The sequence below is a fragment of the Dama dama genome, chromosome 22 (genome assembly GCF_033118175.1).
Source record: "Dama dama isolate Ldn47 chromosome 22, ASM3311817v1, whole genome shotgun sequence".
NCBI classification, from domain to species: domain Eukaryota; kingdom Metazoa; phylum Chordata; class Mammalia; order Artiodactyla; family Cervidae; genus Dama; species Dama dama.
This window is the reverse complement of record NC_083702.1, coordinates 13,582,208-13,604,161: the sequence shown is the minus strand read 5'-3', so window position 1 is coordinate 13,604,161 and position 21,954 is coordinate 13,582,208. Positions and strand designations below refer to the sequence as shown.

The window sequence follows — 21,954 nt, the reverse complement described above, 5'->3', positions numbered from 1 at the left end:
AGAGACCCAGGAAGGCCAGAAGCTTGGGCCTGTGGCCTTGGCGCACACCTTTCACCCTTCTGAGCTTTGGAAGGTCAGCAAACAGACCTCTCATCTCCCTGGGCCTGGAGGCAGGACAGGAAGCCACAGGGACTGCTGGACAGGCTGGTCTTCCTCCTTCTAAACCCCACCTTGACCCTCCTGCCTGTGTTCACTTCCATCCACACAGAACCGATGGTCTCTTTGCCCCAGCATCACTAACCAGACACTTCAAAGAGGCGTCCACTTGAAAGTGAGGTCAGGAGAAAGTGCCCGTGTGTGTGCGCGCGTGCACACACACACACACACACACACACACACACACCTATCTAGGAGTGTGGAGCCCAGGGCTTACAGACAGCAAACCTCAAAACCTGGTGTTTTCTTCCTTTGCTTTTCCGTGCCCGACCCTTGAAAGAATCAGAGACAGACCCAGTCTGGGGACTCAACAATAGGTGAGGGGGCAGACCCTGAGTCATCCAGCTGCTGGCCTATAGCCCCTGAATTACTGAGCATTGGAATGTTTTAACCAAGAAGACGGCTGTCAGACATTTTTCCTCTGGTTAGCCCAAATAGACATTTTAAAATCCAGGCTCCCATTTGAAGGCAAGTAGGGATGCTTAAGGCAGTTTAAAAGTGTTCTGTGGTTTCTGGAGTTTCCTTCCTGGTTTCATTTCTTTTCTCCCCCTCCATGTCTGACTTCCTTTTGAAACCTTGAGTCAGCTAAAAGGAGAAGTGCAGTGAGTGGAACTCTATACAAAGTTGTCCCTGAAGAGGAGAGGGGGAGATGCAAGACCAGGCATCCGAGGAATGTATGTCCAGCTTAGCTCAGGCCGAGGAAGGGGCCTGACATCAAAAGCTCCCCTTGAGCTGCCGGGCGAGGGCTGGCCGGCTCCCATGGGCACGGCATCTGTCCCAGCCCGAGCCCTTCCTCCAACACATCTGCAGCCCCTCAGAGTCACTTTCCCCAGAAGGAAACGTTCATCGGGGACAGGAATAGCACGTCTTCGCTGGTGCCGAAATCATGATCAGTGAGGAGTCGGAAATCTGCAAAAGGGAAAAGGGAGCGGGGTTTAAATTATTCACACCAGCTCTTCTTTTTTAGCGCAGGCTGCGTGAATGAGCCGGGTCATTCAGGCCAGCCCAGTCCAAGACGATGACCAAGACAGATGCTGCCCTGATCGAACGCAAGGGATGTTTTTAGAGTTTTGAATACGGGCTCTGAACACTCACATCTTCGGTCAGATGAAGATGAGAATGGGTGGTTCAGGCTCGGCTGGGTCTTCATCAGGGATTCTTTTATATTTAGGGGAGGGAGTTGAAAGAAGAAGTTCTAGAACCGGTTTCTGAAAATGAGGGGACCCCAAGTTGCAGCACCTCCATCGGGCTTCGTTAACCTGGGTAGTCAGGGCTGGAGTAGAAACTGTGTCTGGTGCAGCCTACTCGGGAACCCCTTGGAAGTCACCTGGCCCCTCCTGGCCACCTTGATGTCCCCATCCCCATACGGGGGGCTGGGGGAAGCATGAAGAGAACAAGGCAATATTTTAGGTCTTAGGAAACGAGTCACCGTATTATATAAAGATCATCAAGTGTGGCTATAATTATCATTTGCATCACCAGTACCAGCTCCTTTGAGAAGGAGCCTAAATAAATGGAGTTATTCTTAGGGCCGTGACTCCCAGGGTCCCCGCATCTTGGCTGGGCCACTCTCTCCATAGAAGCATGCACAGGGTGCCTGGGTCTCCATGTCCACGGTTTTGACCATGTCCTCCCCAGGCTGGTTTCTTTCTTTCTTTCTTTTTCTGAGGAGGGGCACCCCATTCAGTATGTGGGATCTTAGTTCCCCGAGTGGGGATCAAACCTGTGCCCCTTGCATTGGAAGCAAGGAGTCTTAACCACTGGGCCTCCAGGGAAGCGCCTCCCCAGGCTGGTTTTTCACCCCCTCCTTACGTTGTCAGGGCCCCACCCGTCACCCAGCCAGTGGTCACAGCCTTGTCTGTTGGGCACTCTGATCTTGGTGTCACTGCCTGCATGTGTCGAAGGAATGGGTCCTGCAGCCGAGGCTTGGGGAACCCCGACTCTGCCCCGTCAGAGAGGGCCTCTGCTTATCCACTTCGTTTGGAGCAGTGGAGGCGGGGAGTGGGCAAGAGGACCCTTACCAGGCTCTTGGGGAGGCAGGTATGAGTAGCCCCGGGAGCCATCCAGAAGGTGCTCCACGAGAGCCCCCACAGTCACCCGGGACCCCACTCTCCCAGCTGGGGCCTGGGCTGAACCCTGCTCTCCACCCCACCAGGATGGCATACAGTCACCTTCTAGACTCAGTCCCTTCTTCTCAGATCCTTCCGTCAGCCTCCTCCCCACCAGCCTTGCTTAGTTTAGAGGCTGCGCAGGAAGGGGCTCCCTGGAGGCCAAGGGGTGAACTGCCCCACCCTCACCGCAGCTCAGGAAAAACAGACTTGCCCGAGGTCACACGGCCACCACCCCAGCTTGGTCCAGGCCCTTCCCCTGTCCCGGCTGCCGCTGTCCCCGCCTCCTGGAGACTCCCACACAGGAGTGGGCACTCAGCTTGTCATAACTTAGGGCCCATGGTTGGCGTCCCAGGTGCAAAGGGAAACAGGGGTGAGGACTGGAGGCCAGTTACCTGGCTGCCTGCCACCTGGCCCCTGGGAAGTGGGGGTCAGGCTGCAGGGCGCTGGGGTACAGGGGTCAGCTGTGAGTGCACCAGAGAAGCACTTCGGCTGAGTTGGAGATGAGTCTAACGCAGCTGGAGCTTCCCAGGTGGCGCTAGAGGTGAAGAACCCACCTGCCAATGCACAAGATGCAAGAGATGCGGATTCAATCCCTGGGTAGCAGGTCAGGGGGCTCATGGCAACAGTTGCTATGGGCCTTTGTCAGTTCTGGAGATGACCTTGGTGTGGCACTCTGCATCTGTGGCCTTGGTCTAGGGCTCCACACGAACCTTATTCCACAAGCAAGCGCCCAGCAAGGATGGCCCAGTGAGGGCTGGCCGTGGAGCAGAGCTGATGTAGGGAGGAAAAACTCCCCTCCCAGCCTGGCCCTCTCTCTGCTCCCAGCCCCTCAAGTATACCCCTGCTCCCAGCCCCTCAGGTATACCCCTCAGGTATCAGCATCAGACAGGAACTAGAGCACAGCCCGGCGTCCTGCCGAGCAGCCCCCGGCCGGGTGGAGTCACCGTGGCTGGGCTGTGAGCCCCAGGTTGGGGCCAGGAGGGTAGAGGTCACCTTCATCCTTCCAACAGTGACATTTTGTTACTGGAATGGCTCCAGGCTCCAAAATCCACATCCTCACTTTTCTGCACGAACAAGTAGGCAGCTGCGCCCCTGAGCCCTGACTGCCTCCAGCCGGCAGTTAATTGCCAGCAAATAACGTGGCCTGAGGTCACTGCTGCTCAAACAGCTGGCTCTGTCTTTTCCAGTCCAGCCTCTTTGGCTGCTCCAAGCTCCCTGACCCTCCCACGGCCGTGATCAGAGCGCACAGCCAAGCTGGGGGCTGCAGGCTGGCTCTTCTTCTTCCTGAGACTTAAGCTTGGCTGCACCTGACTCTGCTGTCTCCCCACCGCCCTGAGTCAAGCCAGCCGGTGTCTCTGCCTCACCCCCACCTGCCTGGACACCGAGCCAGCTGTGGCTTGGTCTCCATCCTTGGAGACATCCTTGGATCCTTGACAGTGCTGAGTGTGGAGGAGACAGAGGAGAAAACCTTTGGCCAAGCCCCCTTTTTTGTGGCAGAAGCAGTTCTGTGGAGAAATTCCCAAAGTCCAGTGGTACAAAGTTCTTAAAACTGACCTCAAGGACAGCACCAGCTAGGGTAAGCTGCCCAGTCTCGTGGGCACCAAGTGAATCCACCCCAGAAACTATATCTGGGGCTCAGCTTGCCCCAGATATAGGCAGGGTTAGTCCATCTGAAAACCCAATTAATCACCTTAATGTCACAAGGAGGAATATTTTTGCATGGTTCCTGCGGAGTCTCTCATTAAATAAGGTATCAGTTTGGTTCAGAAAGGGTTGTGCTGTTTCAACTTCACTTGGAATCCATAGCTTTAGAAACCATCCACCTTTTCTTCCAGTGCAAACTACTCCATTAGAGAATTAAAGAAAAAAATATGTTAGTAGATGGTACAGGGTGGAGGTGAATGTTTGAGTCCTGTTCTGTCTTAGCAGGCTGGTCCGTCTGTGACTGGGCTCCAGTCTGGCATGTTTGGAAGGGGCCTGTCCTGATGGAGGGCTCTGGGGCAGAGGTTCTGAGAGCTGTCCTTGGAAATCTCATTACTGGTTTCTATCAGATCAAGATTTGGGGGGTCAGTTCTGGAAGGATGGGGGGCAGGGCTGAGTACAGGATTGGGAGGTGGTCACAAAACTCAGCAAGGGGCAGGGGTCTGGGAGGAGTGGGTTTGGGTGAGCTCCTTTCACCCTGAAGAGCAGGGGGATAGGATGAGATGCAGGTCAGAGCCAGAGGGTGAACATTCCTGGGGGTCAGGAAGAAGGGTGTGGCCACGAGGTCACGGCCAGGACCTTCTGGCTCGGGGAGGGCTTTGCGGAGGCCTTGTCCGAGCCCAGACTAGACAGCGCTCAGCTGCACACACAGATGTGGTCAGGGTGGCAAACCCAGGCAGGACCGGCAGAGACCGAGGCATGCCTGGTGTGCACACGAGGGGTGTAGCTCAGCTGGGCAGTCACTGGACTCGGAGGGTCAGGCTGGGCTGAGTAGAGTGAACAGGACGGACGTAGACATTCAAGCTGGGGCTGTGACTCCAGCACAGGCGTGAAGGCTCAGGGCCCTTCGGGAGGAGGTGGGCTGCCCAGGGCGGGGCGTGCCTGGCCTGCCCGGAGGGCGCTCAGGCTGGGGGCTGACTGGTGGTTGGAGAGAGACCTCCTGTGCCTAGTTGCCCCTCTGCCTCTTGTCACCACCCTCTCCTGACGCCCGGCGTCCCCCCAACCCTGGCCCCCCACCATGAGCTCAGCCAACCCATCTGCCCGCCGCCCCCCATGCTGTCAGCCTTCAAGGACACCCAGTGGGGTCAGCACTGAGCTCTGCAGCCAGGATCCCTGGACTCAATTCCAGACTTGGCATGACCTCGGCCAAACTGTAACCCCTCCATGCACACGTGTGACGCTGGGGCCACAGAGCCGTGTGACAAACAGGGAGCACGTGCACGTGCACGGAGCACCTGCTGGGTGTGCTTGGGGAGCACCTGGTGGATCAGGCACCGATTCTGCCCAGGGAGGGCTAATTTGGGGCTGGGGGGTTGTTTTGGTATAGGGGATCCTGCCCACTGCTCCCCTATAGAAAACCTGCCTTTCCCCTGTTCCTGAGAAGGCGGCACACGTGAACAGTTATCACCCACTCAGCCACAGGCTGGGAATTCTGGTGGCCTCATGGGGATGGTAGGCTTGGGGTCCATTACGTCCTGACTCATGTTGAAATACGACTTCTGCAAATGACTCACAGGGGATCTGAGAACTTTTCACTGCCTTTTGTTAATAATTCCAAACTAACACCAAACCAGATTTAAAGGGGACACACTGTAGCTTGAGAATCTTCATGCTTCCCAGAAACAAGTACTACACACAGACCTTCAGGGCCAGCCCTTTCCCAAGGACCCACCTGGGGACCCCAGAATGCCCCCCAGACAGCAGCATCTTCTCTGCACTCCAGGTCCCACGGTGCCCTCAGCTGAAGCCATATAGACGCCCCTCATCCTTCCCTGAATCGTGGTCAGCAACCTCCTGCCGTGAAGGTGCCCTCCCAGGCAGGTGCAGGGTAAAACCCCTCACCTGCTTCTCTGTGTTGCCTCAGGCTTCTCAGGGCCCAGACAACCTTCCTCAGACACGTTTTTGCCGTGTCTTCCATAGTACTTAGAGGGACACACGCAAATCAAGTCCCAGCATCAGCCTCAGAGCCAGAAGGTAAATGTGTGAGTCAGAGTTTCTCAGCGGCCTTGGCACCGGTGACATTTAGGCCAGATCATCTTTGCCATGGGACCTGCCCCATGACCGTGTCCCCGGGGCCTCTGCCCACTCGAAGCCAACAGCACTCCTTCTCCAAGTTGTAACAACAACAACAACAAAAAAAATGCCTCCGGACATCGCCCGTTGTCCCTGGGGGCAGAATCGTGCCAGGTGGAGAAGTTTTGGCACAAATTAAACTAAAGCCACAGTTCCACGACATCCACAGATCCGAAAAGGATTAAGCTGCTGCCCCCACGTGTGGGCTGCAAGCTGTGGCCAGTTCCCCATCTCACAGGCATGCTCCATGAGAAGCACACTTGCAGGTCTCTTTTCAGGGCTGTTTTCCGAGCCTGGCGACCCAGCTCTGCTCCAGGCCCTGAGGAAGAGCCAGAGGAGCCTAAGAGAGGGGCCCGCTCCCCAGGGGCTCACGGCCACCTGGGGAGAGAGTGCAGTAGCACTGACGCAGCCTCCAGGGAGCGGTGGGTGAAGTCACGTCCCTCACCCAGTGGAGGCCACTTGCACACCTGGGGACTGCTGCGTGAGGACCCAGAGGTGGGCAGGGGGAAGCCACAGTGGAGGACCAGTGCCTGGTCAAGGGGAGAAGGGCCCAAACAGGCGTTATTGTCGGGAGACGAAGCAGGTAAAGCTCTGAGGCACTGGGGCTGGGACCCAGGGTGGGCTTGTGGGGGGCTGTGATGAGTTGCACATGGAAGGCCAGGTAGGCCTGCCTGGGACTCCAGGTAGGGAACAGGGCAAAGAAAGGCTGGGAGGCTGGGCCTGGATTAAGGGACCGTCTACACAGACTTCTGTGCCATGGGAGTGCTAAGATGATGTGGCTGGACCAGGGGAGTCAGGGCAGGCTTGCTGGAGTGCAAGGTGGGGTGCAAAGATGAGGCGTGTTACAGCTCATGGCCCCCAGTGGCAGAGCCCCCCCCCCCCGCCCCAGCCCTGACTCCCCATGCCCAGGCTGCAGCCAGCCCCGCTCTAGAAGCCAGACTGCCAGGTTCCCTGTGTGGGAGGATCTCCGTGCAGGAGGGTCCCAATGAGCACGACCCTTCCCCACCCCCAGGGTCTGTCACCCTGAGCTGTGACTCAGGGCCTCCCCCGCACAGGTGAGTGACATGCCTGCAACCACCGAAGCTGCTGCCTGGAGCCGGCGCCCTGCCCACTGATCACCCCACCACTGGCACCCGCTGTCCATCCAGCAGAGCCCCGGCCTGGCCCTCACTCCCCTTGCAGAGGCATCTTCACATCTGGAGCACCGGTGGGAGGGAGCCTGGAAGCGTCTCGGGAACACCCCCGTCCCTCCTGACAGCTCTTGCAGGTCACAGGTTGGGTAGCACGTTTGACACCCGCTTGATGCCTCAGGGCGGTTTTGAGTGGCTGGCAGGTACTCATTTAGCCTGCCATCGCGTCAGGATGTGGCTGGGTCCCCTCCCTTCCCATCAGCCCTCCGCCCCAGCCCAGCTTCGGGAGCAACTGTGGCAGCGATGTCCCGGGGGCAGCACGGGCCACCCTCCCACGTGATCCGTGGCTAGAGGGGCGCTGGGCCTCCCAGCACCGAGGGCCCCGGTGTGCACTCAGGAAGCCTGGGAGCAGTCACTGCGAGTGGAGTCCAGGTGGCAGGAGGGTGGTCTCAGTAACCGGCGGGCAGGGGAACAGGGGCTGTCACCCGCTAGAGGAGGGTGGAGGGGGCGGCAGGCTAGTGCCGTCATCCCAACCACTGGTTCAGCCGCACAGGCCTGGCTGCGGGGGCTTATGGGGGTGGGAAGGCTGGTTTCAGCCCCCCACTCACTGAGCTACATCATCTGCTTCACACAAGGCACCAGGGCCCCCCACGTGGAGCCAGCCGGTGGCTGAGCCTGGACTCGAGCCTGGACGTCAGCCGACATCCCATCACTGCTCTTTGGGTTTCCACGCCCTATATCCAGGCCCCGTATCCCAGAGGTTCCTTCAGCAGCAAGGGCGCATCCACAGACCTGTGAGAGGCCTCCAACCTTGGCTTATCTGGACACCGTTCCACTTACGGGGGGACCCCTTCATCCAGACTCCTCCCCGTAGCAGGAAAGGTCCATGGGACCCTCGTGGAACCTGCTGCTCCCATCCCCACCTCTCATCCAGGCGTCTAGGAGCCTGGGGAGCCCCGTGCTTCCACCCAGAACCCGCACGGGCATGAGGGTCCCGTGAACCTGGCCTTGCTTCACATCCTCGCCGAGGGAAGGCCGGGGCTCCTGGCCCTGCTGGGGGACGGACAGAGCTCAGACATGCAGGCTTTCCCGGAGCAGCGCTGACCCTGAGGCAGGGTGGAGAAGGGGGCCAGGGACCCCTTCTGCGCTCTTGCCTCAGGCCCCACCCCACCCATACTTGGGGCCCAGCTGGCAGCTCTCATGCTGGGAGGGCAGAGCCCAGGAAGATGCCTGTGGGTGGGGGGCTGATTTACTCAGCCTGAAAGGACTGGCTCTCAGTGGAAAGTTCTTCCTCTGTGCCAGCTGCCTCAGGGGCTAGGAGGTGGTCAAGCTAGCCCTGCAGCCCCATGGACTGGCATCACCCTGGAACTGGCTTCCCACTTGTACTTCCTGCCCTCCTCCCGTCCCCTGCCTGATGAGCCCTGGTTGCCACATTCACCCCCAGGCCGAGCCTTCCCTGGAGTCCAGTGACCCAGTGGCCGGTGGGTGGGCGGTTCCCCCAGGGGAGAAGGAGGCGGCACCAGTCAGTGATGGGGGAGGGGCCTCTTCCTCCCCATCCTCCTCTCTCCCCCTCCCTCCTCCCCATCCTCCCTCAGCCCCCTCCCTGTCCCTCCCGGCCACATGGGTCTGGTCTGGCAGGCATTCCCAACCCCTTGGCTCCTGCAAGAACACCGCAGGACAGGCAGTGACTCCAGGCGGGGGTGGGAGAGGGGTGCGGACCCGTCCCCCCGCGGTCACCGTGCGTGCACAGCCTGGAACCCAGCCGGCAGGGCTGTGACGGGCAGAGCGGTGCTGAGGAGCGTTTAGAGCCCCGGCAGGGCCCTGCAGAGCTGGAAGAGGACAGGACAGTGCCTGTCCCGGGATCTCGCTTTGCTGTTTCCCAGCCTCAGCTGTTGCTGCCTAGCTGGTCTCAATATACTCAGCCTTGCCTCTCTCTCTACTCCCTGAACTCCAGCCCCACCTCCCCTGAGCGCTGTACTCCCTCCAGGCTTCCCCATGCTCTCCCCTCCATCTAGAATGTGCATCCTTTCTCCTTCACCTGGCATCTCATTCTCAGAGATGCTACTCGGGTGTCACCTCCTCCAGGAAGCCCACTCTGACTGCTTCCCCCAACCTGGGGCCTCCCATAGTTTCTAGAACTTGCACCATAGTAGTGTTTATAACACTACGTCGTGATCACATACTTATCTGTCCCCTCCACCAATAATTGAGGGCAATAATTGCCTTACTCTACCATACCTGGCATATGGTAGGTATTTAACAAACACTGGCTGTGTGCTCAGATTAATGAACTGATAGCAGATCAGTGTGTGAAAGGTTGAGAGGGAAACTCCAGCCAGGAGAGGTGGGTGTGTCCAGAAGATGCTGTGAGGGATGGGGGTCCCCATTGTTCTGGGGAAGTGTTTGTCAGGGGTCCTGAGGGGCCAGATGGCCGCCCACGCCTGACCCTCCCCCCATGACTGCCTTCTCTCCTTGCTTCTAGTATTTCTGCCTGTTGCTGGTGATCTTCCTCGTTGAGCTGGTAGCGGGCGTCCTGGCCCACGTGTACTACCAGAGGGTGAGTGGAACGCCCTCCTTGTGTTTACTTTCCCCATCGGCACCCCCAGGAGGGGACCACAGTGGGAGGGGTGCACAGGGGCAGGGAGGCAGCGACACATGGGTGGTCCCAGGCCTCCCCTGCCTGCTCTGGACAAGGAAGAAGGGGTCAGACCCCTCCCACTGGGCGGTCTGTGACTCAGGGGTGATACTCAGTTCTTACAGACAGATGACCACATTGTCCTTTCACACCAGTGCCCATGTGACTGACAGATATCCTCAGATAACTATGTAAATATTTTGAATGCATGCGTGCGTGCTCAGTCGTGTCCGACTCTTTGCGACCCCCATGGACTGTAGCCTGCCAGGCTCCTCTGTCCATGAAATTTTTCAGGCAGGAATACTGGAATGGGTTGCCATTCTCCAGGGAATCTTCCCAACCTGCGGATTGAACCTGTGGTTTGCATTGCAGGCAGGTTCTTTACCACTGAGCCACCAGGGAAGCCCTATTTTGAATATCACCTTGTAATCAAAATGAAAATCAACACATACAGACAGCCTTCCATATTCATGGGTTCCAGATTCACAGATTCAACCAACCTTGGATCAAAACTATTCAGAAAATAATTCCAGAAATCTCCCTAGAGCAGAATGTGAATTTGCCATGCACAAATGTTTATGTCGCATTTACATTGAATTTACAGCTGTTGCTACAGTGTTTACATGACATTAGGTATTATCAGTAATCTAGAGATGACTCAAGTATACAGGAGGGTGCGCATAAGTGATATGCAAACACTGCGCCATCTTATTTAAGGGACTTGAGCATCCATGGAGGATCCATGCTGGCCCTGGAACCAATCCCTGGGTACCAAAGGATGATCTAAAGTCACCTGGTGCCCGGCCTCCCCTTTGCCATCCCACCAGCCTGGAACTGCAGTCCCCCACCTGTCTCCCATTTCCATCTATCACACTCTGCCCTGACACAGGATAACAGCCTTTGCAACACCATCTTCACAGATCCTGCCTTCTGTGCCACCTCCTTCCCGTGGTCCTTTGGTCCTGGGCAGTCAGAGAGGGCTTCCTGGAGGAGGTGACACCTGAGTGGCATCTCTAAGGATGAGATGCCAGGTGAAGGAGGCATGGCCTTAGAGGGGCCTGGGGGCAGTTGGTGGGTGGTTCTGCTAATGCACCTACCCTCTCCATGATCCTCAGCTGAGCGACGAGCTGAAGCAACACTTAACCCAGACCCTGGCCGAGAACTACAGGCAGCCTGGCGCTGCGGAAATCACAGCATCTGTGGACCGTCTACAGCAGGATGTAAGCATCGCCCTGGGGCCTGAAGGCCACACAGACATGGTTCCCCTTCTGTCTCTGTCCCTGCCCGTCTGTGTGACCCTGGGCGAGTTACTCACCTTCTCTGAGCCTAACTTGCCATGTCTCTGAAATGAAGCCTCACAGGGTGTGGGAGCATTAACTGCAGTCCCCTGGGTAGAAGGCCCTCCCCCGTGACAGTGCTTCCTGGATCCTGGTTCGCTCCTTCCTCCCCTTCCTCTGCACTCCCCTCTGGGTACCTGGTGGGCAGCAAGCTGGCCATGCCAGGATCCAGGCTCTTCCCATCAGCAGGGCCTCCTCCTTCCACCCTGGGGAACTGACGGCCACGGGTCCGGGAGAGTGAACTGAAACAGGCAGAGTGTTTTAGAAAAGCAGCTGTAAGAATTTCCCAGTTATGAGCTATCATGCAGAACTTGGGGGATGGGGGGGAGGGTCTCTCCTTGCCAAAAAGGGACTCGCGATCCCCTAGTGAGGCCCACAGTCCTGCAGAGGCCAGGGAGGGGCACGTGGACCTCAGGCCAACACAGTAGCCACTGGCCACACGTGGCTCTTTACATCCAAAGGTAAGACCTCGGCCTTATTCAGCACTCACACCGGCCCTTCTGGTCAGCACTGATCTGCCCGTGCAGAGGCCTCTGGGACACCTCTGTGTCCTGCAGGTCTGGGGGCGCTGAAGCTTCGAGGCCTGGATGGGGGACACCTGAGCTTCTGGCAAGACTGAATCACTGTCCTGGGGGTCCAATCTCCCTGGATGACCAGGAACCCACGCCCTGGTGGTTTGGCGCTGCCCTGGGCCTGCCACACAGGGGTACACAACCCTCCTCCCTCGAGGACCTGCCAGCATCCACCCCCGCCCACCCATCTTCTCCCAGATCCTCCCTGCCCCCAAGACACCCAGCACAATCTCCTTAAAGGACATGGGTGGCCCAAAGAGGTAGCCATCAGTGTTCCTGCAGCCAGTTCCCCACTTGCCTGGAGAGAAGCCCCCCACCGCCCAGAGCCAGCTCCCTGCTCAAAACAGGGAAAGCAAAAAGTCTCCAGCAAATAGGGATGAGGTTAGGGTCTGAATACTGTCCTGCGGCAGCCCCGGCTCCCTCCTCACCTCCAGCCTCTGCCTCTCCCCCCCAGTTCAAATGCTGCGGGAGCAACAGCTCAGCCGACTGGCTTCAGAGCAGCTACATCCTGTCTCCGGAGGCCGAGGGCCGCCGGGTGCCAGACAGCTGCTGCAAGACGGTGGTGGCACGCTGCGGCCAGCGGGCACACCCCTCCAACATCTATAAGGTGGAGGTGAGTGCCGGTCCCGCAGAGCCTGGAAAGGCCGGGCAGGTGGGCGGGGTGGTGGAGATCACACTTACTCTGACCACAAGACGGCGGTGGGCCTTCAAAGGTCCACACAAAGTCTGGGGGCTGCAGCTGCTCCAGGAATATTTGGGGACATCATGGCATGCCCCTGGGTCATCTAAGAAGCCCATGGGCACTTGAGAGGCTAGACCTGGCCCTTTAAGTGTCTGGCCTCCCTCAGTGGGGAGCAGCCCCCACCAGCCCTTCCTCCCCATCCTCACCCACTTCCTGGCCAAGATGTGTGTGTGACCTTCCTACCTGCCTTCCAGGGAGGGTGCATCAGCAAGCTGGAGCAGTTCCTGGCTGACCACCTGCTGCTCATGGGGGCCGTGGGCATCGGGGTGGCCTGCCTGCAGGTGAGTTGGAGCGAGGATTCTAGGGGGGGTGGTGTCTGGAGCCCCGAACGCCTCTCTCGCTGGCTGAGATCTCAGATCCTGGCCCTCTGCCTGCCCCTGCCCAACCTGCCCTCTCCTCTCCCATCTTTCCCCTCTGCAGCCAAGGTCACTCTCTTCCCCCAGAAAACATGAAGGAAAAGGCCCTGGGGGCCACCTTGAACTTGTCAGGAGCAAAGACCTGGGAGGAGTGGGAGTGTGGGTGCAGGTATGTGCATGCACTCTGTGTGTGCACGCCGGCCTGCTGTGGTGTGCGTGGGGTCCGTGGGTGTGTCTGCATGTACCCAGGTGTACGTGGTGGGGGCTGGATGCACGTATGTGTTTAGGCGTGCTGTGCATGTGTGTATATGTCCGTGCATGGACACGCACTCATTCCTCTGTGTGTGTGATGTGTGTGTGTGTTTACTCCTGGGGAGGTGTGCACCCCTATGTACACCCAGCTGTGTGCTCCGAGGATGAGTGATGCTTTGGCTCCATTTGATCGCTCACACCCCTCCCCCAGCCACCACCCAGGGGTCCTGTGGAAGGTGGAGGGAGTGGACTCAGGAGGGGCAGATGCAGTGAGTAAGGGTTCTGCAGGCCCACCTCGCCTGGCACAGCTAGAGTAGTTGATTCCCCACAAAGTGTCACCCCCAAATCCCCATCCCAGGAGGTCAGAGCAGAGGCCAGCATCACAGGACCCGCCCTGTCCAGCCCCTGCTCTGGTGCGACTTGAGAGCTCACTTCCCCGCCCCTCAGGGCCTTTATCCGCAGCGAGCAGCTCATTCCCAGCCACTAGAGGTGTCAGTGGGAAAGGGGGTACCTGGTTCATGGAAGGCCTCCCTGAGTGCTCTCCTCCAGCCCTGCCACAGCCAGAGCCTGTCCAAGCCAGCAGATCAGAGGGCCAATGGCCCAAGGGTCTCACTCCCTGAGCTGGCACCAGGCCCCTGGCTCCTGTTCCTTTGTTTTCCCAGGCTCTGTCCTTGATTCAGGGTCCGTGGAGAGAATTGGGGTGGTGGTGGCCGTTAGCTTGGGAGCCTCCCCGGGTAGGGTTCCTTCTGATCACCATCTCCACCTGTGCACCCAGGGGACCTGGCTGCCGCCCAGGGTGGGTGGGAGATGGCCCACCCTCTGGTGGAGGCCAGCCAACCTAGGGCTGGCTATTCCGTCTCTGAGCCTCAGTTCCTCATTTGTAAACGGGGCTGGTCATACCAGATCAGTGACCAGAGGGCACGGTGCACGTGCAGTAGTGACAAGTGTGCACGTCAATCACTCGGCTCATCGCAAACGGACTGCAGCTGCTCAGGAAATGGTACCCACCACCATGTTATCATTTGCACGTGGGCATGGCATCTCTCAAGAGAGTCGGTGGTTTCCTGGCCAGACCAGCCCATCCCCTTCACCCCCCACTCAACTGCAGGCACAGCATGTCTGGGAGGCACTCACACGGCCCCGTCGTACCTACACAGGCAGGCCTCCTGTGCAAAGCACTTACCCCCGGGAGCTGCCAGCCTGACTGGGGAGGGGGTGTGCCTCCCTCACCCCAACTTTCCAGACACCTCCTGCCGACTTCAGGTGTTGGGGGCCTGTTCTGCGGACACTGACTGGATCTTGGCTTCACTTTCTATCCATTTCCTCCTGACCTCTGCCCTCAAAAGCCTGAAGCTGAAGACAAGGGCAGTGATGCCAAGGGCAGGGAATGGGATGACCACCGAGCCTGAGGTCAGGCAAGTCCAGCCATAGGAGCGAGGAAGTCGGGTCACCAGGCAGGGCTCACAGCCTCACATTGACTCCACCATGGGCAGCTCATCCTTCACAGTGCCCTGCAGAAATGTGCTCCTGTCCCCGAGAGAGTATCACCGGGCCACCACCAGGGACCCATCCCTGGCCATTTTCTCTGTCCATTCCATCCATTCTGCTGCAGCAACCAAGCCTCGGGCTCCATCGCCCCCTGCCGTCCAGTGCTGGAACTACCGCCCGGCCTTGAGGGGCTCAGGCCAGCCGGGCCCCCAGGCTGTCATTCTCCACCCGGCACCCAGAAACCTTCCCCGCTCACACACGGACCTGGCACTTTGGAGATCCCCAGGAGATACGAGGCCAAGATGTCCTCTCCCCCTGCCTCCAGGAACGGGGTGGGAAGGTCATGCCTGGGAGTTGGAGGCCCCCGTCATAGACGGAGCTTCCTCTTCCATGTGATCTGGGGGGGGCCACCCTTCTTCCTCCAGAGCCTCAGTTCCCTTACTTGTAATGTGGAGGAATGAGATGTCTGCAAGCCTTTTTAAGCAGCAGCGTTCTCTCATCGGGGCTTCCCCAGTGGTGCTAGTGGTAAAGAACCTGCCTGCCAATGCAAGAGATGTAAGAGAGGTGGGTTCGATCTCTGGATTGGGAAGATCCCCTGGAGGAGGAAATGACCATCCACTCCAGTATCCTTGCCTGGAGAATCCCCATGGACCAAGGAGCCTGGAGGGCTACAGTCCATAGGGTTGCAAGGACACAACTGAAGTGACTTAGCACGCAGCACGTTCTCTCATTGGTGGGAATCTCCCCCAGGAGCCCGGTTTATTCAACGTGAGGCCAGAGCTGACCTGATGGAAGGAAGCAGGAGTCAGGAGGCTGTCATGACAGCCGTCCGGAATAGCCTCCCGTGGTTTTCCAGGAAGGATCATGCCTCAATGAGACTGAGGTGCTGCGGCTCCTGGATGTCTCATGAATTCTCTGAAGACCAAGCAGGAAACAATGGTGAACGGAGCAAACCTGCTTCCAGCCAGACATCACGTGCTGCCTCCCGAACTCGCGGACCAGGCACTGGTCTGCCTGCAGAGAAGCTGGCAGGCTAAATGGCCAGGATGCAAGAAGGGACAGGCCTCCCGGAGCCTCCAGGCTCTGATCCTCAGCCCGGGCTGCACGTTGGGGTCATCTGGTGAGCTTTGAAAGGTCCAAGGCCAGGCTGCATCCCAGCACAATGAGACAACACCATTTGCGGCCAGCACCCTGGCCACAGTGCCAGGGTCAAGCGCCTGGGCCCCACGGAGGCTGGCCCAGCAGCCTGTCCTGCCCGCCCTCCGCCTCCTCCTGCTCCCGCAGTGTTTCCTGGGTGTTTTCTGCTCACAGCCGGTGGTGCAGATTCCTCTGTGTCCTCTGTCGGGAAGCGGACGCTGGGGCTCTTTCAGAGACCAGGTAGTTAGTAGCCATGCCTCATCTGCATGTATCGGGATGGTGTGTCTGTGTGTGTGCATGCACATGTGTGTGTGTACACGTGTGTGTGTGTGTGTGTGTGTGTGTGTGGACACTCATTGATGTCCACCTCACTGTGCCTTCCCCGGGGCGCCCTGGGGCCACATGTCATGTACAGAGCGCTGGGCGCTCGGTCCTCTGGGTCCTCCCCAGCGTGAGGCATGCACCTTAGAAGATGCAGCCGTGAGTCTGTGCTGGGCTGGCTGCTCCCATCTGGCCTCCCCTTCAACAAGGGTCAGAAAGGTCCAGGTGACCCTGCAGGATGAGTCATCAAGCTCTGAGGTGGGGACAGGGCAGAGAGCATGACACTTGGGCAGAATGGCTGTGACAGCCACCGGCTTAGAGCAAAAGATGAGATGAGCTCTAAGCCACCTTTCAGCCCAAGACTGAGTCCCCCAGGTGGATTAGCACTGCTCTTAGCACCAAGTCTGACAGCTGAAAGTGGTGTTCCCAGGGGGTGAACCTCCCACATGGGGACAGAGTTGGGAGGAGGAAGGGGACACCGAAGGGCTCACCCTCTGTGCCTTCCTTGAGCCTCTCGAAGAGAAACTAGTGTCTGCCAGTCCTGGGGCGTCCTCGTCCACCTGTCCTCAGGTGTGTCCAGAAGTATCCCAGAAAGATCAGGTCAGCACTGCCACTGGGAAGGTCTGGGGAAGACGGGGCGCTGCTTCCCCTATTTGGGAACCCCTCTGGACCCCTGTCCGCGGCACGGTCACGGGCTGCCCTCCCACCGCCCCCTCCTGTGGGCAGGGAGCCAGGAGCCAGTGGCATCATCTTTATCAGGGTCACCGTCACAGCCCTGGGCCTCCTCTGTCTTCATATCTCCACCTCCTCATCCTCAGTGCATCCTTGAGTGGGAGGGAGGGCAGAGGAGGCAATGAAGAGAGAGGCGGGGAACAGTGATCCTCGTCCTCTGCATTTAGAGGTCGGTAAATGAGACGTGGAAGGTGACTGCCCAGCACTGCCAGCTAGTCGGTAGGACAGAGGGGCCAACAGGCAGGCTCCCCTGGCCCAGGGTTCGTCCTGAGCCGGCTTATAGGATGAGCTGGTGACTGTCCTGGGCCCTCCACTCAGAGCCTCAGTTTCTTTTCCTGCATGTCAGCTGGAGAATCAACTCCACACCCTGGTCTTGCTCCAGAATCTGAGAGCAGCAAGACGTAGACAGATCTTCCTGGAGAAAGGCTGCTTCAGCAGTGATGAGGGGTGACGATGTCACTACCCGGGGTCTAATTGAATCAGGCCCTCTCTGGAGAAGAACCGGGACCGCGGAGCTGCAACATGGACGGGAGGCTTGTTTAGAGGTGCAGGCCCTCACCCAGACCACAGGGCTGCAATCCACAGCATCCCTGGGCAACCCGTGCACATTCAAGCTTGAGAAATACCTCTCTTGGCTAGTGGTTCTCAAAGTGGTCCCCTGCCCACATCACCTAGGAGCTTATTAGAAATGCAGGCTTGCAGGCCGCACCCTAGGCCCCCTGGGTCTGAATCTGCCCTTGATTGAGTCCGCAGGGGGCTCCCCAGGGTAGGAAACCCAGCTCCGCCGGCAGGCTGGCGGGCTCTGACTCCTGTGTGTCCCTGCACTCTCTCCCGGCAGATCTGTGGCATGATACTCACCTGCAGCTTGCACCGGAGGCTCCAACTGCATTTTTACTAATGGCCGACTGCATCCTGCTCCGACTGCCCCTCACAAGTTCAGGGGCCCAAAGCCCACGGGCCAGGCCTGCGGGGTCAGCACCAGCTGGCCTGGAAGCTCCCAGCAACTCCCCCTTCTCTGCGCCCAGCCCCTCCGGACCCACCCAGTGCCTGCGACCATGGCCCCTGCGGCCCCCACCTGGCCAGGGACCCTAGGCCCCCGCCCTCCACTTCTGCCTGCTCACCACCGGAATCCCGGGGCAAGAGAGCACAGCCCAAGCCTCACCAGGCCTAGGCTCCTATGGACCCCGGGGGGCTGTGGTGAAATCTGCTTTCCTCCCCACTCCTGAACCCTGAATGGGGGCTGGCGACTTTGCCCCCATTGGGACACCTGCACATGAGCCTGTGATCCCCCAATGGGTGCTGAGCACCCCTCTCCCGGCCCTGCTGGATATGCTCGCTGAGAAATGCATCGAATAGGCAGTTACAGTTGGCTCTGCCCCAAGAAGACCCCAGCCTTTGCCCTCCCCTCTTCCACTCCCTTCCCACCTGCACCATCTCACCTGGAGAGAAGTCTCCCATGGCCTGGTTCCTTCCTGCAGGGCAGGGTTGGGCAGTGGCGGGGTGGGGGGCAGGGGGTGAAGCCACCAGGGTGGGGAGCAGGTGCCTGCCTCCAGGCCCTCCCCAGGAGGGTCCCCTGGGAGCCCATGACCCCAAGCCCCCATCTCCAGCCATATGCCCTGAGGGGGTTTCCTCTCTGGCCTGATGCTCAAAGAAAGCCAGGTTTTTAAAGCTATCATCTGCCCTTCATGTTGGTGGGAGTAAACTCCTTCCTGATGAAACCAAACCAGAGACCCTGTGAAGCTGGAACCACCGAGAAGGTGCAGCTCTGAGCCGAGGGGTGCTCTGCCCCAAAACTCCTTTTCCTGAGCTGGTGCTCCTGGCCCCCCCGGCCCCCAGCACTTGGCCTGCAGGGGCCCTGCTCTGCTTCCCAGAATGGACATGGTCCTTTCATTAGGTTTTCTCTTGCATCTCTGAAGCAGGGAGTTTTCAGAAAAGACTTTCCAAAATGTGGACGGAGAACAGAAAGGAAATCCCAGGAAACAGAGCACAGATGCTGGCAGTTTTCCAGAGAACACGAATCAACTCATAAGATCCCCCAGAGGGTCCCACGTGGGCAGAGACCCCCACGCCAGCTCCCGGGTCGCAGGTCCTGGATCCCGCACTTCCTACTTCCCACCCTCATGATGCCGAGGTCAAGTTCAGAAGGGGCACACCTGGCCTCTGCTGTCTCTTGCTGACCTGGGCCCATCCCAGGCGAAGGTGTTTTCTTTCCCCTTCGTGGGTCAGCGCTGTCCCCATCACAGCCCCCACCGTACCCAAACCGCACACTCCCAGAGAGGGGCGACCCACACACACAGAGGGCAGACCAGCCTCCTGCAACCGGTTGCCTCCTGCCCTGGGATTCTCTGGGTTGTCGGGAAGGGCCCTGGGGTCACTGATGCTGGTTCACTCAAAGGGAGACCAGCTTTCTAGCAACCCCAGATTCCCAAGGCCCCCCAAAAATTGGTGCTGTGATTATCTTTGCTGCATCCAACTTCCTGGATTTGTGCAGATAACCAAAAATGACCATTAAGTCCCAAGTTATCTGCAGGGCTAGATGTCAGCTGATGTCTTACAAAGTGAGGGCTGAAAGGGAGATCACGTTCTTCCCTCTGAGGGGCCCGAGGGAGGCGGCAGTGGGCTGGGCAGTGCTGGCCAGCTGCACATATGCACCTGCTGGGGTCCCTGCTGGCTTTATCAAGGTCAGCAGGGCTCGCGGAGGGGTGACGGGCAGGTGTCACCTGCACAATCTTGTCCTGACGGAAGCCCAGAAGAGCCTGACTCTTCTGCCCCTACCCCCATGGGCGGAGGTGGCCTGGCTGGGGCAGGAGAACTGTGATTCTGCCCTGGGCACGGTCCCACCCAGAGGGTGGAGGTCCACGTTGCAGAGAGAGAGGGAGAAAACGGCCCCATGCTTTCTGAAACTGTGACCTCCCTGCTGGTGCCAGCAGCCCAGGAGATGAGACAATGTGAGAGGAAACGAGGCCCAGGAAACAGCAGTTTCTCATGGAGCATGCAAAGGGTTAGGATGGGGAGGCTGGCCCACCCTTCCTGCAAGGACGCCGGTCTGTGCCCAGGACAGCCGCTCCCAGGTCCCTGCTGGGAGGTGTCCCAATCCCGAGCTCCTTGGAGAGGGAGTAGGACATGATGTTTAAAGGTCATCCGTCAGTGACCAGGGGCTGGCCAGAAAGCCAGGCTTGTGCAGAGGTCTGGACACAGCAGGCACGGGAGTCCACGCAGCCCTGGTCCTCACCCTGGACCAGGCTGCCCCACCTCCCTGGGCTCCCAGCGCTGCACCCAGGAGGGGCGGAATGCTACACCCCGGGGACCTTCACGCCCACAGCCAGTTTCCGGCTTGGACTCTGCCTCCTGGTTCATCTTGGGGGGTTGGGGTAGAGGAAGTGAACTGAACCCATTACTACCATCACCGCCCATCCCCCTGTCAGCCTTGAAAAGGTTCTCCGCCTGGTTTGCCACTTGAAGCCTGGACAGAAGGGGACGGGGGTTTCCACGGGCTAAGGAGGACACCTGTCTTTGTATCACCCCTGGGTGGTGCCCGTGCCCCCGGGGGACGCCGGTGATGGAGTTGTCTAAGCCGGGTTCTCAGGATTGGTCAGGATCAGCCTGAGAGCTTCTGAACCATTGCTGGGTCTCCCTGGGCTTCTCCTCAGTAGCGTCTGCATCCTAACAAGCTACCGGGTAACAAGTGATGCTACTGGCCCCGGGCCACACCTTGACAGCAACTGCCCTAGAACACGCCACGAGACAGGCCTCTGCCACCTCCCGTGTGTGTCAGAGCCCCCGGGGTTCAGAAGCCCCCCGGGTGCCAGGCCAAACCCCACTGGATTCACCGGAGCATGGGATAAAGCATCTGACCCGCTGTGTACCTGCCCGTCCGTGACCTTGGCAGGAAGACCAGGGGCCTGGGTCCTCTCCCTGGAAGGGACAAGTGATGTCCCAGCCCCGTTTTCCCACCACCTCTGTGTGCCTTGGGAGGGCCCACTCCATCCTCGCCCCCCATCTTCTGTTTCCACACGCCCAGCCCTGTGCTCTGTTCACAGTCTCCCCTGTGGGCGTCCTCCCCGCCCTGCTCCTGCACCAGACACAGCCCTGCAGGTGCCGCTCAGAGTCCCAGCAGCCCAGTGTCAGGAGGGCTCCTGGATCCAGCTGCCCTTGGATATGGGTCATCACGATGTTCTGGAAACAGAAAAGTTGCCATAAACGTCTGCACATAGAGGAATTGCCTCAGCGTAAACACGCCCCTCCTTAGCCTCCGCCTCTGTCCTGGGGGCACGCCAATAAAGGAATGGTATCCAGGGCGGCAGTCTTCACTGTCCCTTCTCGGCTGTTGGCTTGTTAGAAGCCCCACTGCGTACTGAAGTGATGGGGGGAGAGGTCCCGATAGGAAACCCACCCACCACACTGGTCAGGGCCCTGCTCACCTCCGCCCGCCCACCAGTGTCCTTAGCTCTGGGTAAAGGTGGCAGCAGAGGGCTGCCTCGGGCTGGACCCTGTTCCCTCCCTCCCCTGGCTTGAGGATGGACAGGCTGTGGGTGGTGGTACAGGAAGCCCTGCCTCCCCTTTCCTCCTGCGTCCAGCGATGACTGAGCAGAAAGGTGAGGCCACAGTGAGGAGGGGAGGGAGTCCAGGGTTGAAGAGGATGGTCAGTAAAGTGTGAGCCCGGCCCTGTCCATCAGCAAAGTCCACACCGTCCATGTCTCTGCACTTTGTCGACAGCCAGGCCAGCCAGAGACAAGAGGGCTCCTGTTCCCACTGGCTGGGCACTGCTTCTAGAGAAGGGGACAGTTTCCAGCAGACTTTGTAAATGTCATGGTAAGTATCTCCAAACCCCTAATTGGAGGTTAGGGATTACAGGTCAGCGATCAGGGGTCTAATTTCACATGCTGCTCCTGAACTGCCAACCAGTAAGCAAGAAAGCTGAGTCCTCTGAGGATCCGGGGTCTCTGACAGAGAGTGGGCATCTACTGAGACAACACTGGGGCTGCAGGAATCCAGTGGGGTGGGGGGAGGGAGGCAAAAGGCAAGGAGCTTCTTGACATCGCTGACCTATGGGATGGCTCCGCCTTTCCACGTGTCGGATCAGCCCTGCTCTGGACGCTGGGCAAGGCTGGACCCTGAACTCACCAGCCACTGGAAGAAACGTCTCTGGCAGCAGAAGACTCCACCAGCAGACCCGCAGAGCACAGCGTGGCTTGGCCATACTGTCCCCAC

The 21,954-nt window shown here is 58.9% G+C and overlaps 1 protein-coding gene across 3 annotated transcripts in view; it reads left to right on the top strand.

Moving 5' to 3' along the window:
- Positions 1 to 21,041, top strand: part of TSPAN11 (tetraspanin 11) — a 65,703-nt gene extending 44,662 nt beyond the window's left edge. For 2 of the 3 annotated variants that reach the window (XM_061124708.1, XM_061124707.1), the window contains 5 exons: positions 9,654 to 9,728; positions 10,922 to 11,026; positions 12,170 to 12,328; positions 12,652 to 12,738; positions 17,582 to 21,041. In XM_061124708.1, the coding sequence (XP_060980691.1) occupies positions 9,654 to 9,728; positions 10,922 to 11,026; positions 12,170 to 12,328; positions 12,652 to 12,738; positions 17,582 to 17,641 (486 nt within the window). In that variant the 3' untranslated portion in view covers positions 17,642 to 21,041. The remainder of the gene's footprint in view (positions 1 to 9,653; positions 9,729 to 10,921; positions 11,027 to 12,169; positions 12,329 to 12,651; positions 12,739 to 17,581) is intronic. The other variant, XM_061124709.1, reaches the window with a different exon arrangement.
- The last annotated feature ends 913 nt before the right edge of the window (positions 21,042 to 21,954 follow it).